Source organism: Microcebus murinus, chromosome 23 (assembly GCF_040939455.1).
Source record: "Microcebus murinus isolate Inina chromosome 23, M.murinus_Inina_mat1.0, whole genome shotgun sequence".
NCBI classification, from domain to species: domain Eukaryota; kingdom Metazoa; phylum Chordata; class Mammalia; order Primates; family Cheirogaleidae; genus Microcebus; species Microcebus murinus.
In genome coordinates, this window is record NC_134126.1 from 11,596,013 (window position 1) to 11,614,378 (window position 18,366).

The 18,366-nt window shown below is 35.4% G+C and overlaps 1 protein-coding gene across 1 annotated transcript in view; it reads right to left on the reverse strand.

Moving 5' to 3' along the window:
• The window catches only part of HMCN1 (hemicentin 1), a 447,089-nt gene that overhangs the window by 191,356 nt on the left and 237,367 nt on the right, over positions 1-18,366 (reverse strand). Inside the window, exons 20-28 of the mRNA XM_012736423.2 lie at positions 18,195-18,307; positions 16,009-16,168; positions 15,214-15,382; positions 10,275-10,402; positions 8,505-8,777; positions 6,050-6,145; positions 3,241-3,435; positions 2,079-2,209; positions 1,772-1,919 (exon numbers count right to left, since the gene is read on the reverse strand). Coding sequence (XP_012591877.2) covers positions 1,772-1,919; positions 2,079-2,209; positions 3,241-3,435; positions 6,050-6,145; positions 8,505-8,777; positions 10,275-10,402; positions 15,214-15,382; positions 16,009-16,168; positions 18,195-18,307 — 1,413 coding nt within the window. The remainder of the gene's footprint in view (positions 1-1,771; positions 1,920-2,078; positions 2,210-3,240; positions 3,436-6,049; positions 6,146-8,504; positions 8,778-10,274; positions 10,403-15,213; positions 15,383-16,008; positions 16,169-18,194; positions 18,308-18,366) is intronic.

An 18,366-nucleotide genomic window follows, 5' to 3' on the forward strand; every position in this document is an offset into this window, starting at 1 on the left:
GTTTTGAGGCTTATGAAACTCATGTGCAAAAGTAGTTTAGAATTCCTCCTGCACTGTTTTTATTAAAAAAAATAAAAAAAAAAAGAAAAAAAAAAGTAGTTTAGAATGTAAGTGAGCAGCAAAGATCATATAATGTAATTTACTATTGCTATATATTTTAGATAATGAATGACATAATCAACACTAATCTTATAATGTTCAAATTTTACGCAACATACTGTTGTGCTGATTGAAGTATACTACCTATTTCCTTTTAAAGGACTCCTATCGTAAAATTGGTATGAGATTTCGCATGAAAAATAATGTGCTAGCTTCTATTCTTGGAATCATCAAGAATATTAAAGAGCTCCTATACACTGCAATGACCTTCTAGTCTTCCCATTTCACCCCTTGTTAAGGTATCTGGTTTTCATCTTCAGATGAATGACCAACCACTAAAGGATTCAGTAGGAGAGGGATGTGCTGTGATCATATTTGTGTTTTAAGACTATCTGGGCTGCTGAGTGAAGAACAGATTAGAATAGTAAAAAGTGGATGCAGGTGAGCAGTTAGAGGGCTATTACATTAATTCAATTTATAAATGACGAATATACTTTCACAGAGGAATGGAAAGTTGCTTTAACACAGAATGTTAAAGATACTTTAACACAGAATTAGGAAGTAGACATAACAGCATATAGGTGGATTTAAAGAGTTGGAAAGATGGAAGAAGCAAGTGGATGGATGAAGGTCCTGGTCACTATGATGGGGGTCACTGAAGGTAACCAGAGTGGACATTCGCTGGGACCTTTCTATTTGATACGCGACTAAGATACTCAAGTCAAGAAACCATGGAGAAGATTAGACATCTATCCCTACAGTTTAGAGAAGTCTGAGCTGGAGATAAAAATTTGGGAATTCCCAGCACACAGATGGAATTCAAAGTCATGGGAATAAATGAGTGCCAAGAGAAATCATGCCAATGAAACAGATGTATTTCTATAGCCCACCCTTAAATATAATAATGGCAATTTTGTGGAGAGAAAATGTCATGCTTTGGGAATACTAATGAGAAAAATCATTTTATGACCTCATTTCCACTCCAGACTTACAAATTCTATGCCCATTGCGAGAAGCAAAATATTGAAAATAGGTAAAGTCATTTTATCACAAAGTGAACTTTAAATGACAGATATGCTTTTATAAACTTATAGAATTTCAAACTTATGGTTATCATTAAAAAATTTTATATCCCAATTAATTACAGCTGCTACCTGCTCTCAGAATTCTCTCCCCTTAATTAGAATTAGGACTGACTTAGTTACAAGAATTAATTAGCATGCAGGGGAAGGTGGATTTGCTACCTTCTCCAATTCAAGTACATTCTAGGAGCTTCAGGACATGTGCACAGCATGAATGTGTTAGATTCTGCATCACCCTGTATAGCTACTTGCCTGAAAATTTCCTGCCCACCAAACTGGGAAGATTGACAAGAGTAAGAGTTTCCTGTCTTACCCAAGACAGTACCATTTTTGAGTATTTGATACTTTGGTGTATAAGAATACAAGGTATCTCTGTATTATAAATAATAAATATCTTCAAACTTTCAATATCATATGGTTCTGGTTAAAGATAAAAAAATATTAAAGATAAAAATAATAACAGAGTGAAATGAATGGTATCTTTTCTATCAATTTATTTTTTATCCCTACTTTTACATACAGTCAATTCTACCCTATGGAAGAAATGCATCTGACTTGTAAGTTCTTTTCTCAAAGAATGTTTTCCTTACCTAGCACATCGATGTTAAAGTACTTCTGGGAAGCGCCTGCTATGTTAGTTGCTTTGCAGGAATATCTTCCTGCATCATCTGGAGTGGCTTTGAAGAGCTTCAGTATCTTCCCATTGTTCACGATCTGAAGAGCACTGCTTTCAGTCACCTACAAGGGACAAAATAGGGTTATTTCTAATCCTAATAAAATGTATAATTATAAATTGAAGTAAATGTTTATATTGTTATTAATAAGAAATTCACATCAGAATAATGCATTTCAGATGTAGAGGCAAGGGATTATACATATCTGGAAGTCTTCATTTACCTGGACATCATCTTTATACCATGTAATGATGGGAGATGGAGTACCTTCCACTTCACAAAAGAGACTGGTCAGCTGATTAACCATCACTGACATGTTTGTTACTTGTTCTTTATCTTTAATTACAGGAGGAACTGCAAAAGCAAAGGCATCATGGCTAGACAGTTTTATAACAAATATTATTTATAAAGTTTCTTTGTAAAGGCCGTTAGAAAGCAAATTCTGAGATATTGATGGCTAGAAAAGCTAGTCATATTTAAGCATATACTTTATTATAAAATGAAAAGTCTTGACCTATTTATTTATAATGACAACCCTTATTGAATTTGTACTTTAATTATTATTTCAAAGTTTTAAATTTAGGATGAAATTCTGACAAATTTAAGGGAGAATCTATTTATTCCCCATATCACTCAAAATACAAGTTTCTATAATCTTAAGTGGGACTCGCTACTTTGCTAATAGGAGTGTATATTGCCCAGTGTCTATGGAAACCAATATTCATCAAACTTTAAAATGTACATATCCTTTTACTCATGCAAAATGGCACATGTACAAGATTTTCATTGAAGGGTTACTTACAATAGAAAGCAACTGTTAAAAATCTAAATGCTCATCATCAATAGAAGAAGGTTAAATAAACCATGTGTAACCATACAGCAGAATGCTATACAGTTAAGGATATTGAATAACACCCATGATAGGTTGTTTAGTAAAATAGACAATGTGCAGTGTAATGAGTATAATGTTCTACTATATGTTGTACTTTTTATAAATAGAAGAGGATAAAATTATATACATTCATATTTCCTTGTTTATGCATAAAATATCTGTTAAGATACATATATACACACATACATGTACATAAACATGCAAAACTGATAACTTCCTTGGCTGTAGAGAGGATAGTAGATGGCTCAGCTCAGGCTCAGGCCACATTTTACTATGCATTTTTTTCTACCATTTGAATTTTGAATGATGTAAAGCCATAATAAAAAAAAATTACATAAAATTTTAAGTAAAAAAATGAAGTAAGATCATCACTTTTCTGTTTGTTAACATAGCTATTCACATTAATATTAATACTACATTGAGAGAATAAATATGTAAGAATTGATAACTGTTACATTCAGTTATATAATTTTAGCATTTTATCTATACATACCATGGACTTTGAGGTTGTATTTTCTTTCTGTGGTTCCAGCTTCGTTGACTGCCACACAAATGTACTCCCCATTGTCATATGGTGTGACAGAGGCAATATCCAACAAAGTGCCATCTTCCAAGATAGAAATACCAGGCTCTCGGCCTGTCAATTCTCTACCATTGTGTAACCATTTGATGGTTGGTTTAGGGTTACCTAAATAAATTAATGTCTTGTGATACTTTACAACAAAATTAGAAATCATTGTTAAATACCAAATATATCAAGGAGAAATAATATTTTTGTTGTGACTCCAATTTATGCTCTTAGGTACTATGCTACTTTCAAGATATTTCTCCTGGATGGAAATTTGAAGAAAGTATGGTCGTTAATGCCTTTAATTCTTGATCAGTCTTAAGAGATATATGGTCTCTACTGTAAACTTTGAACGAAGTTGTTTTTATCAAAACATTCAGGTAATAGTAAGCAAAGTATTTTCTTGGTGAGTTCACAGTGATTAGGAGGAAAAAAAACTGCATTAATCTTGCTGACTAGATATGGGAAGAGTTTTGGGGTGAAATAAAGACAGAGCAAAAATAAGATATAAAAATAAGATATGACACAAAAAGATAACATTCAAGATTGCCCAACCCAATAGGGTACATAAGTGATGTGCAGAAATGATTTTTATAATTCACTTTTCTAAAAGGCCTGATATAGTAGAGAGGAGGAAATTCTATTATCCATACATCTTTTGGAGATTTCATTCTGTTAAACAAAGAATAATAGTTCAATTCCTAAAAAGAAAGTAGAGAAAGCAGTGAGCAGAATTGCTTTCTTGGATACATTTATGACCAAGACAGTAAATGGAAGTGATGTGCTCATGGGAAAAAAATGACAAAACTATCTTAGAATGTATAATAGAGCCAAAAGGAATATTGGAAACAGACAAACATTAACTTTATATTAAGAATGTATTTATTTAGCTAACAACGTGCCAGGCTCTATTGTAAGCACTTAAAAAATTTACTTACTCTCTATAAAGTTAAAGTGAAAACAGATTAAATAAAATCATATGATTACATAAGACATTGTTAATAATCCTGTATTAAAGGATAATGAAGATGTTAAAAGATGGACATATAATCCAGGATAAATACAAAAGAATGACAAAATACATAGAAAGTGTCATTGAGGTGACACTCAAATTGAGTTAAAGTGACTATGAAAGTTATATTTATGGAAAAAATAAAAGATTGGCCTATTTACTTGTACTCATAGTAAAATACTGACTTATAGAGAAGGTAAGGTAAGATGGTAGGATAGAAAGCCCAGAAATTCAAGGAGAAGAGCCTGGATAAAAGCTCCAAGAGACAAGATGAACTCTAGTTTCCTGTCCATGTTATCAAGAAAAAAAAGACATTTTAATCATTTCCTTACATCCCACTCATTCCTTTATGGACTTCAATCAGACTTTTTAATAATATTTGTTGAGGTAATAAATTAAAAAGTAAATGAAAAACTAAAGTAATTGCATGATCTTTAATTTATAAATGGTAGAATGACCATGATCAAAATGAAATTCATACAGAAGATAATTAAAAGGTACTTAGCTACTTTAAATTAAGTCAGGCATTATATTCCAGGTGAAACTGAGGATCTGGGAAGAGATGATTTTTCAAAGTGGAAAGGGGCAGTGAAAAGGAGGAAACCATCCTGGGAGTGAGGGATCCAGTGGAGAACAGGAGCAAGGGTACCATTGAGAGCATCTAGCAATGGTGAGCACCACTGTGCTTACCTAAACTCACACCCTTCCAAAGAAGGTTTCCTCTTCAGGCCTTGCATCCCTAATTCTCATTGGCTATGGGAATAGTTACTGATAATTCCTTAGATATCTGAAAAGCTTGTTAAAGTTATCATCCTGTTAATATTGGTAGAATACAGAGCAATCACTGGCAACTGCTACTGTTGAGAGACACAAAAGCTTGCTACAGAAACAGATACAGCATGAGGACCTTCAATTGTTGCTGCCCACAGAAACAAGTGCTAAGAAGCACACATGGGAGCACAAAAGGTACCAGCCACCTGGAGCCCTCCAGGAGGTTATGGAAAGACTACTTTTTGGATTTTTCCAGAACTGCTACAAACCTGTTATGAGTCACTGCAGATGAATGTGTACCTGACAGAGAGGATGTTCTTAATCACCTACTTGGCATTATCATAAAGGTGAGGGTGACAATGCCTCTTTCATACCTCACCCCCAGGAGAGATAATTGGAATCTCTTTTCAGGAAACATGGTAGGATAGAAAGTCCAGAAATTCAAGGAAAGGGGCCTGGATAAAAGCTCCAAGAGACAAGTTATAACCAGGCCCAAGAATTACTAGTTGAGAGTGGATCTAGAAAAAGACTTTTTAGAACCGTCCAGAACAAACAAGGAGACAGTTCTAATTTATACCTCTGACAGACTGAGATAAATCTGGAATATTGTGAATAGCTCTAACTCTCATATTGTAAAGAGAAACCTTGCCAAAAAAAAAAAAAAATGAAATAGAAGTAGCAGGAAATACATGAAGTACCTAGAAAACAGACTAGATTGGGAAAGTTTGAAAGAATGGAAGGTCTTTCCATGGAAGGAAATAAAATACCTGGGAGGGGAAAATGACTATTTAAAGAGCTGTTATTTTAAAGAGGGGTTAATTTCTATTATGCTCAAATATTATGGCAAGGACTGACAAGTAGAATTTTATAAAGATGATATTTGGGGTTTAATATGGAATTCTGGAACAATATAACATTATGCTGATGCCTACATCTCTGAGTATTACACACCTTTTGCAGGACATGGAAATGCAACGCGTTGACTGACCACTCTTTCTTGGAATGGAGTATTATAGGGAGGTTCTAGATCTTCCACTGTAGGTGGTTCTATTGGAAAAATAAATGCATTATCATAGGCTTTCCTTGGGCAATTTTAAATTCTCCTGAAGCATCAATAAACACCTGCATTGATGAGTTGCTATTTCTCCTAATTCTTCTTTTAAATATGACTTATAGTTCTAGTTGCTTGACATTTCTGTCAAGATGTGACTCAGGGCCTTAAACTCAAAATTGCCCAGCCAAAATTCATTATTTCATGCTTCCCACTATCCTGTTCTGTTTCCCTTATTCCTTCAGATAAGGCATTCTGGCCCACGCACTCATTTTTCCTTCTTATTCCTGACTTCCACATCCAGTCAATCACATAATACCATATGTGTTCACATATCTGTATATTCCTCTCGATCCTTAAGGTCACTGCTTATTTCCAACCCTTACTTTCTCTTACCAGAACTATAGAAGTCAACAGACTTCTTATTGGGATCCTTTTCTCAAACACATTTCCCTTTGGATTGATAGTCTACACAGCCCCCAGAATACTGCCTCTAAACACAAATCTCTCATCATTGACTTCTCTCATTAAAATCATTACTTGTACTCATTTTGTCTATAGGATAAAGTTTCATGCCTGTATTTTCTCCAGTGCACACTACTAGTACATTCTGTCTCTCTGAACAGCCTCACCCATCCATTCATTTCACAAAGAAATTGGGAGTCATTCTTGAGACTGCCATCTCCTTGACTCCCCATATCCAATCCATCACCATGTCCTGAGGATTTTCTCTCCTAATTATTTTCTTAGTCCATTCCCTTCTCTACCCTATTCCAACTACCATCATCTTTTGCCTGAGCTACTGAAATAGTCTACAGCAATTACCCCTAACCTTCTCTAGCAAAATGGTTCTTTCCTAAAAGAGTGATCTTTCAAAATTCCAAATCAGCCATATCACTTTCCATTTATAACTCCTCAAAGTCATTTCATTGCATTTTGAGTAAAGTACAAACTCATTCATCTGGTTTCTTAGGTTTTGGAAAATCTGACCCATGATTATGTCTCCAGCTTCATCACATATTACTCAGCCCTCAGAATGCAGCCAGCTGGCCTTGATTGATTAATTGATTGATTTACCCCAATGTCTCCAAAATATTACATGCTCTCCTCTTCACATTCTGTATCCTTATCCTGGAAGCTTCTTTTCACCTTCTTCTATAAAGGCCACCCCTCACTTCTTCACCCCCTTCAACTCTCAACTGACATGTATCCACCCTAGAGAAGCCACCTCTGATTTCTCTTTCTGTTAAATTCTCATACAGTTTCTTCTACCATTTCATGATGGCAAAACCAGTGTGTAATTATGTACTTGTGAGATTATTTTATAAATGCCTATCTTTTCCATTCAGCTATAAACATAAACAACCAATAAAGTTTGTTGAATGAATGAATAGGACAATCTCTCCATTAATGCTTTGGCCAACCATCCAAATAGAACTTCAGTGTGCCAGGTACCTTACTTAGTACTGTACCAATATTAGTACAGTATTAATACTAATAATGTAGTATTATTTAAGACTGTAGTGAGTATTATACTAAGTACTATACCTGCTTATCTTTTATTCTTGTCTTTTTACTAGTATTCCTTCTGACAGGAATGCTCTTCCTACTCATTCCCATGTGGCTGGTTCTTCCCAGTACATAAGATCTCATTGTTACATATCACCGCTTTAGAGAAATCCTGCCTGAGAATCCAGTCTAAAATAGCCAACTGCCAGGACCACCATCCTATTTTAATTTTCTACACAGCACTTCTCACAATCTGTATTCTTGTTTATGTGTTTGCTTGCTTTCCGTCTACTCACACTAGAACAGCTCATGAAAGCCAGTGTTTCGCCATTGTCACTGCTTTCCCAACACTACCTAAAACATGACGGACATCTGGCAGGAGCTCAATAAATGTTTGTTGCTTGAAGGAATACATACTGATCTTTAAACCTTCAAAACAAAGTCAACATCAATAGTGGTATAGTAGGCCTAGATTTCCCAGGGATCTGTTTTGAGTGAACCCCACCACTGTGAGGCGAAATCCTACTCCAACTCACTCTGTCCATAATTTCTCCCAAACCAAAGATAGTGGTTGGGGCATAATCTAGGATTGTTTCTATTACCTACACCATCCATGGCAACTTCACTTTCAAAAGTGAACATACAAAAATGGATATAGGGTAAGTAATAGTATAGTTTCATTTCTTTCTGGAATAATTCTCCTTTCAAAGTTAAAGAGTCACAAAAATTATATAAAAGTCTTCCTAAAGTGATTTAAGATTACCCAAGACTATTCTATATAGACTCCAGGGGTTCTTCCCACTCCACACCCCCACCATACATGTATTTTACTATGTCAAACATTACCTTGGATGTGTAGTGTTATCTCTGTTTCATCACTGCCTGCTATGTTAGTAGCAACACATGTATATATGCCAGCATCCAAGGGCATGGCTTGGAAGATGCTTAAAGTTCCATCTGGATTGCTAATATGCTGCACTCCATCAACCAGCATGCTACTTCCATCTTTTAACCAGGTGATTACAGGAAGAGGTGTCCCTTGAACATTACACGGAATATCCACTCTTTGACCGACTTGGACTTTCATATGTTTAGGGCCATGCTGAATCTTTGGAGGAACTAGAAATAAGAATTGAGTATTAATAATAATCTAATTTTTCAAAATTCCTTCCTTTCCTCCAAATGAGAGCTATTTACCAAGAGGCAGCATGGGAAAGTGGAACAAGCTCAAGATTTGAACCTGGGTTTGGACCATTTACTAGCTGTGTGATCTAGGACAAGCCAGGGAACTTCCTGAGGCCTATTTCTTGATAACCCAGGCAAAATAACCTACAATACCAGAACATTGCAAGAATTATAGAAAAAAATATAAAACTCTTAGTTCCAAACTTGAGGAATAGCAAGCATTTAAAAATATCAGGTTTCTTTTAATTTATAAATAATTTAAGGTTTTTAAACTTTCTTAAAAGTTAATCCAGATAACTTCTATAATATAGAAAAACAAAAATCATTTTTGTATACTCAGTTTTTATTCTTTGTGGAAGGATTAGTCAGACAATAAGAAAAGCTTCTCATAAAAGACTGCTAGTTTCAGAGAAGAAAATCTCTATCATAGAGCCTTTATCCATTTTCCTTTAGAAATTTAAAAGAGATAATTTATCAAAACACTGGCACAAGATTCTTGGTTTTCACATACATGCATGGTGCACTGTAGAATCGAGTTGAACCATAAGGATATAATTAGAATTTTTGTACCATACATTCCTAAAAAGCCTCATTTCCCTGTCTTTTTTCTTTAACTTAATATTTAATGAACAATCTCTAAAAGGTTATCACTCACAATCTATAATTACTATTAATAGTAATATTAACATCATTTTATGAACAAGAAAACTAAAACTAAGAAAGGTTAGGTAATATATTTAATGTCTTAGAGCTAGTAAATGACCGAGCTCTCCTCTGATTTCAAACCCCATGGTCAATAGGACACAATTACAGTGATTGATCTGAGAATGAAATCAGATCAATACTGTCTGGAAATTTTTCTTATGATATTTGAGTACCTGTCAACTAAACAATGCCTGGGTTAGAGTATGCACTCAGTGTGTTGAATGGATAAATAATTGGACAGACTGTGGTAAATTGGAGAAATAAAGCAGACTAACTAGAGAGGTATAAATTAGTCAAAGAATCCTAGGAAGCAGACTTTTTCAGCTGCAGAGCTCTTTAAATATTGAAAATGACCATTTAAATACTATTACATTTTTCTTTGAGATTTCATTTTAACTTCTACAAAATGCCACCAGTTTAAACACATAATTTTTTTCTACTGTAAATCAATAACAATAGTCATAAGCAACTATGAACAAATAGAAAAACTGAGATCTAAAAATTTAATATAGTTCATTTGAAAAAGGAAAACAATGAAGGATGTTTAAAGACAGCAGATAAACTTTTCAGACTAAATGAAAAAAATCACAAGTCTCATATTTTTTAAGAATTTGTTCTATAATCATTCTACATATAATTTGGAGGTTAACTGTCAAAGTAACTGGGATTATGAATTTCCCTGTGACCATTCATAGGGTTATCACATGCTTTTATTTCAAAACTTACCATGGACATTTAATTTAACAGACTGAGTCACATTCCCAGCAATATTTGTGGCAACACAAAGATACATCCCACTATCTGAAATCCGGGTCTCAGTGATCTTCATTGAACCAGAAGGGAGGAACATGTGTCTGAAAGAAAGAAACCACATAGTATACCGAAGAACGTGAGAATTTAAACATCCCCTATGTAGCTGCACTTCAGTGTGAAATTACTACACTGCAAGTAGTTTTTGCAAACATTCTACCATCTGCAGTGCATACACATATACCTTAAAAGTCACGAATTTTCATATTTACTTTGTATTTTCAATATAATGGTCTTGCAAACACAAAATTAGTCTACTTTTATCTTTCAATCCAACCTAATGGTCCGAAATCATTAAGTAATTGTATATCTCTTTAAGTTGCAGCTATACAAAGAAAATATATATTTTAGTAAACTTGAATTTATTTTGGACATTTTATTTTTTTCTACAATGTTTCAAAAATATTTAGTGTGATAAAGGCAAAAGAAGGTACCTATGTTCTCAACATATTTTGAATATATTTCTCCTATCAAATAATAATGTAGTTGGATGAACTAGACACACATATAAAATATGTTAAAAATAGAGCTAGTTAAATAATCCCTTTATATATGTCCTTTTGTTAGTTTTTAGGAAGGACTGTCTTCTGGGAGTGACCTTTGTTAATCCACCTCTTGGAGCTAGACTTAGTCCTGTACTTAGTCTCTGGAGTGGGGGAAGAGGAAGGGTGAAGGGAAGGGCTCTTTGCTAGTATCTCCATATCTAGAAGATGGCTTTAGATTATAACCGTTGGTCTATATGTGCATTTTTAGTAAAGTATCTTTATTGTGGACAAAGTTCCTTATTTTGCAACATCTAAGCTTTGGAAGATGTCTTGAGGTGACAATTTATGATAAAAAGAACTAGTGAATAGCCATTTTGTGATTATCTTGGTAATAATTGATAGAAGAGATGCATCTTGGACATGGAATTGTTAAACCACCTCTGAGCAGTGTATATCAGGATTTGTTCATTAGGTTGGCAGCAGAGGAGCAGAAGGAAGTATGAAATGAGAGAAGTATGCAGATGTGTTCATATTTACATTTTGATGATGGCCATTGATGTGTGTGCATCCCTTTTGGCTATACTATAAGAATATATTCAGTAATTCAATAGAAACATACCTTCTTGCTAATACTTTAATGATATAGACCTGATAATGAATTCTCTTAGAAACATTATACTTAGTGTTTTCTATTGCTTTATGTTTGATTTTAAATTGAGCATTAAGGGAATGAAGTATTTTAATCGGAACTCTGCCAGTACTTTTATCTAGAGGCCTATTGCCATTTTTGTCTTCTATGAAATTTTCGTCCCAAGAAAGGCAGGATTACATTTTTTCCCTAACAGATTGAGTTGGTGTAGTGTATTCTTGGTTATCCAAATACTCACATAGCTTTGAGATTTTCGATTGGTAAATATTCATGATGTGTGAAAAAGCATGATGCATACTGTACTATCTCAATCCCATAAAATTGGATGTTGTGTATGTGTCAGGATCTAGAAGGACATGTCCAACTGTGAAATGCTTGTGATTGTGGATGACTTTGTTCTTTGCTTCTCGTGTTTTTCAGTTTCCTATATTGCATATATTAACTTTAAAAAAAAATACAGGTTATTTTAAGGTGAAAAAAAAGTAATTACATTAAATTATGTTAAAATGATTTTTTGGCTGGGGTGGAAGCTAGATAAACATACCTCATCAGAGCTCTTATAAACCCAAGTCAAATAAAGTATGCTATTGGCTTAGAAACACAAAATGGATAAATAGTTAAGGATAGAGACCTCCAAAAAGACTTAAGTGTATAAGAGAACTCAACATGTGATGTGCAATACCACAGGTGATATTACAAAAAGTTAGGAAAGAAGACTTACAAAACCATTGACTATTCAAAATGACATTGGGCGGCAGGGCGTGGTGGCTCACGCCTGTAATCCCTAGCACTCTGGGAGGCCCAGGAGGGTGGATTGCTCCAGGTCGGGAGTTTGAAACCAGCCTGAGCAAGAGTGAAACCCCATGTCTACTATAAATAGAAAGAAATTAATTGGCCAACTAATATATATAGAAAAAAAAATTAGCCAGGCATGGTGGCACATGCCTGTAGTCCCAGCTACTCGGAAGGCTGAGGCAGCAGGATTGCCTGAGCCCAGGAGTTTGAGGTTGCTGTGAGCTAGGCTGACGCCATGGCACTCACTCTAGCCTTGGCAACAAAGTGAGACTCTGTCTCAAAAAAAAAAAAATGACATTGGGCAACTGGCTTTCCAAATAGAAAAAATAAGTAAAATTTGAATACTACTTAATGTTATATGCAAAATAAAAATTCATATAGATCAGAGCCCAAAAATATGAAAAACAAGACTTAAAATATTAGAATAAAACATTGGCAGTTATGTTTATAATCTGTTTCATGTTAAGAAGACACAAAAAGTATAAATATGAAAAAATAGATTAATACATTGTGCTGCTTAAGAATTTGAAACTTCTGTACAACCAAAGACATCATACATAAATTAACTTAAAACTCCAGCAATAGACTTAGAGAAGATATTTTCGATAATACAATAGACACAAGATTGTTATCAAGAACAAAGACCAAATTTCTACATTCAATAAGAAAAAGACACCTGCACTCGAATGTTTATAGCAGCATAATTCACAACTGCAAAGTTGTGGAAACAACCCAAGTGCCCATCAATCCATGAGTGTATTAATCAAATGTGATATATGTATACCATGGAGTACTGTTCAGCTTTAAGAAACCATGGTGATATAGCACCTCTTGTATTTTCCTGGATAGAGCTGGAACCCATTCTACTAAGTGAAGTATCTCAAGAATGGAAAAACAAGCACCACATGTACTCACCAGCAAATTGGTATTAACAGATCAACACCTAAGTAGACATATAGGAATAACACTTATCGGGTGTCAGGCAGGTGGGAGGGGGGAGGAGGGCATGAGTATATACAAACAAATACAAATGAGTGAGATGTGCAATGTTTGGGGGGTGGTCACGCTTGAAGCTCTGACTTGAGGATGGAGGGGGGCATGGGCAATATACGTAACCTTAACATTTGTACCCCCATAATATGCTGAAATAAAAATAAATAAATAAAAATTTTCTGGGCCTGATGGCAAAAAAAAGAAAAAGAAAAGTCACCAGGACACTGTGCAGCAGATTGACAGCTAATTCATTAGTATTACAAATGGTCAACAAATAGGCTAAAATGTTCCCAGCTCACTTGAAGTCAGTCACATGAAAATTAAAACAATTCCAAGGTACTATTACATACCCATTGACTGGCAAAAATTTTTAAGTTAGTCCATACCATGTATTGATTAGAACATGGACACAAGTACACCTATATTCTGCTGGTGGATGGGTAAATCGATACTCCCCCTTTGAAGAGCAATTTAGCAATGTCCACATAGCTGGAAATAGGAATTTGTTGTGACCATAAATTGTAGTTCTAGGTTTAGGTCCTAAAGAAACAAATGCATGTGCATACAAAAAGACATACAAAAAGGTAGTTGCTGAAAAGACTTGCTTGTAAAAAAAAAAAAGAGGAAGAGAGAGAAAGAGCAAAGCGAAAGAATGTACACGAATAGGGAATGGAAAAATAAAATATAGAATATGCATATTGTAGTTAAAAACGAATAAACTGAATCTATATGTATAATAGTAGATAAATGTTGACTTAACAAAGCAAGTAGTAAAATAAGAATATACTATATGTTACAATGGCAAATTGAAAACAGAAACACAAAACAAAATTAAAAACACAGAAAACCTTTTCTATACTGTTAAAGAATGTATGTATAGGATGCATATCAAGTTTGTGTCAGCTTTGCTCCAAAAGAAATTGTGATTGGGGAAGGAAAAAATAGAAATTTAATTTTATCTATAATATTGGTAGTATTTTTATTCAAAATATTCAAAACAATTTTTAAAAAATAATAAAATTATGTAACTATTTACAAAATTTTAAATTATATAACTATTAAATTTAATTATGTAATTTAAAATAATTTAATTGTTAATTATTTTCCCCACCAGCAGTAGGGAAACACTAGCACAAATTTATACCTTCATAATTATATATCAGTAAGTCTAACAGACAGTTAATTACAGTCTAGGGATTGTGATTCTTATGCTACCAATAACTTTGGGCATGGTATTGACATAAAATAGTAACTGAGAACAGGGGATGTTAAATGTACATTATCTTATATAATCCTCTCAAGTAAGTATCATCCCCATTTTACAAACAGAAACTATGAGGTTCAGAGAGATCCCTTGAAAAACTGCCAAAAGTTTGAGGTGAGCTTTAAGTGGCAGAGATAAATTTAAACTCATTGCTGGATGTCAACAAAGGATGTATTCTTAAAGCTCTGGCATTCTTCTTGCCATGTCACTTAGCCCATTCAATACAATATATTGTCTCAATGGGCCTTTATTTGCATAAGGGTTTAATTAAGAAGACTTACAAAACCATCCAATGGAAGTCAAATCCTAGACATTAGAGTGTCTATTGTGTTTTATTGCTCCTATGGGATTAATGGAATTCTATGTGTGTTATACACATTGAGCTAACAGGAATCTACATACAAGTCTACACCATTTTAATAACTACCTGATAAAATATACCAGTGGGAAATTATGGCAAAGCTAAATGTTAGCATTTCTGACATTAAACATGTCAGAAACATGACTTAGAAGTTATATATAGTTTCTGTAGGCTCAGATGTACATGTGAATTACCTCAAATTTAAAAGTTTATTTTTTGAGACATTTGAAAACCTGAGCAGGCACAGCCATCTGTCTCAAGAAGTCATGGATGTTTTTTTGTGTTGTGATTCATCCCAGATCTCCTACCTTGGAGAGAACGGAGAGATGAGCTGGGTTTCTTTGGCCCAGGTAATTACGGGTGGGGGTAAGCTCTTCACTTCACATGGAAGTGTCACTTCTTCCCCGGCAAGGACAGAGATCTCGACAGGCTTATCCTGGGACAGTCCTCGTTGGTCTCCAAACACTCTGGGCCTTACTGAAATAAACACATGTTTTGAGAGGGAAACAGTACATTGAATACAAAACAGAGTTTAATTTACATGAAAATGTCGACTACTAATTTCCTTAAGTAATTTATAAAAGGATCCTGTTTATTCCAAAATTTCAGGACTTGTCTAAAACTATCCATTAATACTTTTATTGTGAGAGCTAAAAGTGAAATGACAAGAAAGTTTCCCTTCTCTACAATTCCTTTCAGAGCACAATCAAGAGCTCAGTTGAAATGCCCTTTTAGGAGTTTGCCATCTATAAAAGTAACCCCTCAAGGCAGAGCATTACCCAAGACATAGCTGAGGTTTGGCTTTGCTAAGAGTTTTAACTAAATCGTATTACTGAAGAGGGTTGGGTGTAATAAGCATACTTCTTGGGAAAACACCATAAAATTTTTCCGAAGAACTATACAATTGCATTCCTTAAAATCAGAATCTAAGTAGAGGTGATTTTGGTTGGCAATAAAAAATGCATTTTTATAAAAAATATAAACTTGGAGGGGGGCGATTCACTTTAGAGGTACAGCCATCTGGTAACAGTATTTGGGAAAGAACTGTGAGTTTTGGCACAGATAGACAATGTCAAAAAACCCATTCCTCCAGCAGCTCTCACCATAGACCGTCAGCTGCACTTTCCTTTTGGCGTAGCCAGCCGCGTTGGTGGCAGTGCAGACGTACTCCCCGCTCTCTTCACCTCCTGGTGACACCACATACAGACTTCCATCAGCCCCTGCAGAAAATTTAGCACTGCGGGTCGAAATTAGCTCTCCTTTCTGCAAAACACAACAAAAAGCAAAAAGTTTTTTTAAGATCATAAAAGAATGACTTAATGTCTGGAAGAGGAAAGAGAAAGAAAACATCTCCAAGGGGTAAAAAGACTAAATTTCAAAAATGATAATTTGAAGAAAGGTATTTTAAGAAAAATTAGGCAAAAAAAAAAAAAAATACTAAAAGTGGCATTGCTCCATGCCCCCTTTATTCCAGAACTATTTTAAAAGATAGAGAATAACAGTAATAGTAAGGGAAGGCGCAGTGAGTGCTTAAGCGACACCAGGCTCTGTTTTGGGCACTGCACTTCATGTGAATAAACTATTTTAATGCTCACAACAATTTTATGAGGAGGAACTACCACACCCCACTGTTTACAGCTCAGAGATTAAAGCACAGGGGGAGGGGGGTAGAGGAACTTGCTCAAAATCACAAAGCCAGCTAGTGGTAGAGCTGGGATTGGAACCCCCCATCAGGCACTGGAGCTTAAATTCTTAACCTCTGCAAGAGGCAGCACAAAGGCCAGTCTGGAAATTTTCACTTTTGCATTTTCCTCAAAATACAACTTCTACTCAGTGCCAGATAGTATGCAGTTTGAAGATCAGTTTCACTATTTTGATTTTTGTGTCCAGACTTAAAAAATCTTAACTTTTTTATTTATTTACTGATGCCAATACCAACTTCTCCATATCTCAGAGATTTTTAAATGAACAAAACTAGATGGTATGGCAACACTAATAGTGCTAATTATATAAACACTACATTTAAATATTATGTCATGGCTGGGCATGGTGGCTCATGCCTGTAATACTAGCACTCTGGGAGGCCGAGGCAGGCAGATTGCTCGAGGTCAGGAGTTCGAAACCAGCCTAAGCAAGAGGGAAACTCCGTCTCTACTATAAATAGAAAGAAATTAATTGGCCAACTAATATATACAGAAAAAATTAGCCAGACATGGTGGTGCATGCCTGTAGTCCCAGCTACTCAGGAGGCTGAGGCAGCAGGATTGCTTGAGACCAGGAGTTTGAGGTTGCTGTGAACTAGGCTGACGCCATGGCACTCACTCTAGCCTGGGCAATAAAGCAAGACTCTGCCTCAAAAATAAATAAATAAATATTATGTCACCACTTTATGTACTTTATCTACCAGATTCAAATTAATTTACAGAAAATATGCTATCTTCATGGCTATTCAAAGATGGAAAAGACTTCCTCAGGAAATGGGCTTTTCCTCACTGCAAAAATAGAAGTAAAAAAACAAAACAAACAAACAAAAAATACAAGTAAAATCTGGACAACTACGTAACAGGGATGTAGAGGGGAATAAATGAGTCTGTATATGTGTCTTATAATTTTTAGTCTTACATGGAATTTGTGACTATACCATAGAACTTCATAAAAAGGAAAATCCACACAGTCATATCACTTGGAAGGGTCCTTAAAAGGTCTTTAGTGAAATCACCTACCTGATGCTTGAATAGTATCAGCGACACAACAATGAACCCTTCTATAGCACAACCTGTGCGCCAGGAACTTTTCTAAGCATTTCCCATGATGCAGCAGATTGCTTTTCACCCCCTGCCACATCCCTTTGGCCCTCAGTTTCAGCGCAGCTCTAGTGGACAGCTCCACGCCCTCTCAGAGTCATACGTCATGCACTTCAGTCTCCTCTTTTCAGCCTCTGGGCTTTATCCAAAGCCCCAGAAGGCCACTCCCTGTGCACAGGTAGCCATAAAATGCAGGGGGGGGGGGGTTAACTCCTCTGGGGGCCATGTGTCCTGTACAAATGCCCCATTTCCTGTCCATCAGAGGGATCCTTCTGAGGTACATCTATGTGCTTTCTTGGAGGGTTCCTAGCACGTTAAAGGTTATCAGCCCAGGCGCAGAGGAAACCAGCTCAGTAAATCCCTTTATGAACTTCCCCTCCTGCCATGCCTCACTCCCCTGCTCTCCTGCTCAAGACTCTGGGGACAATTTCCAAGCGAACTTCACACTCTACTCTTCAGGAAATAGGACTAGGCACGTGACTTACCTTGGACCAGACGATAGATGGCTTGGGAATGCCACTTGCTTTGCATGGTAAAGTTACTGGAATGCCTTCAATCGTACTGAGTATCTGCTGCCCATGCTGAATGGTTGGCAGAACTGGAAAGGGAAGCAGGATTCAGAATCTGAGCACATGTTCTTCCATTTAGCATCATACA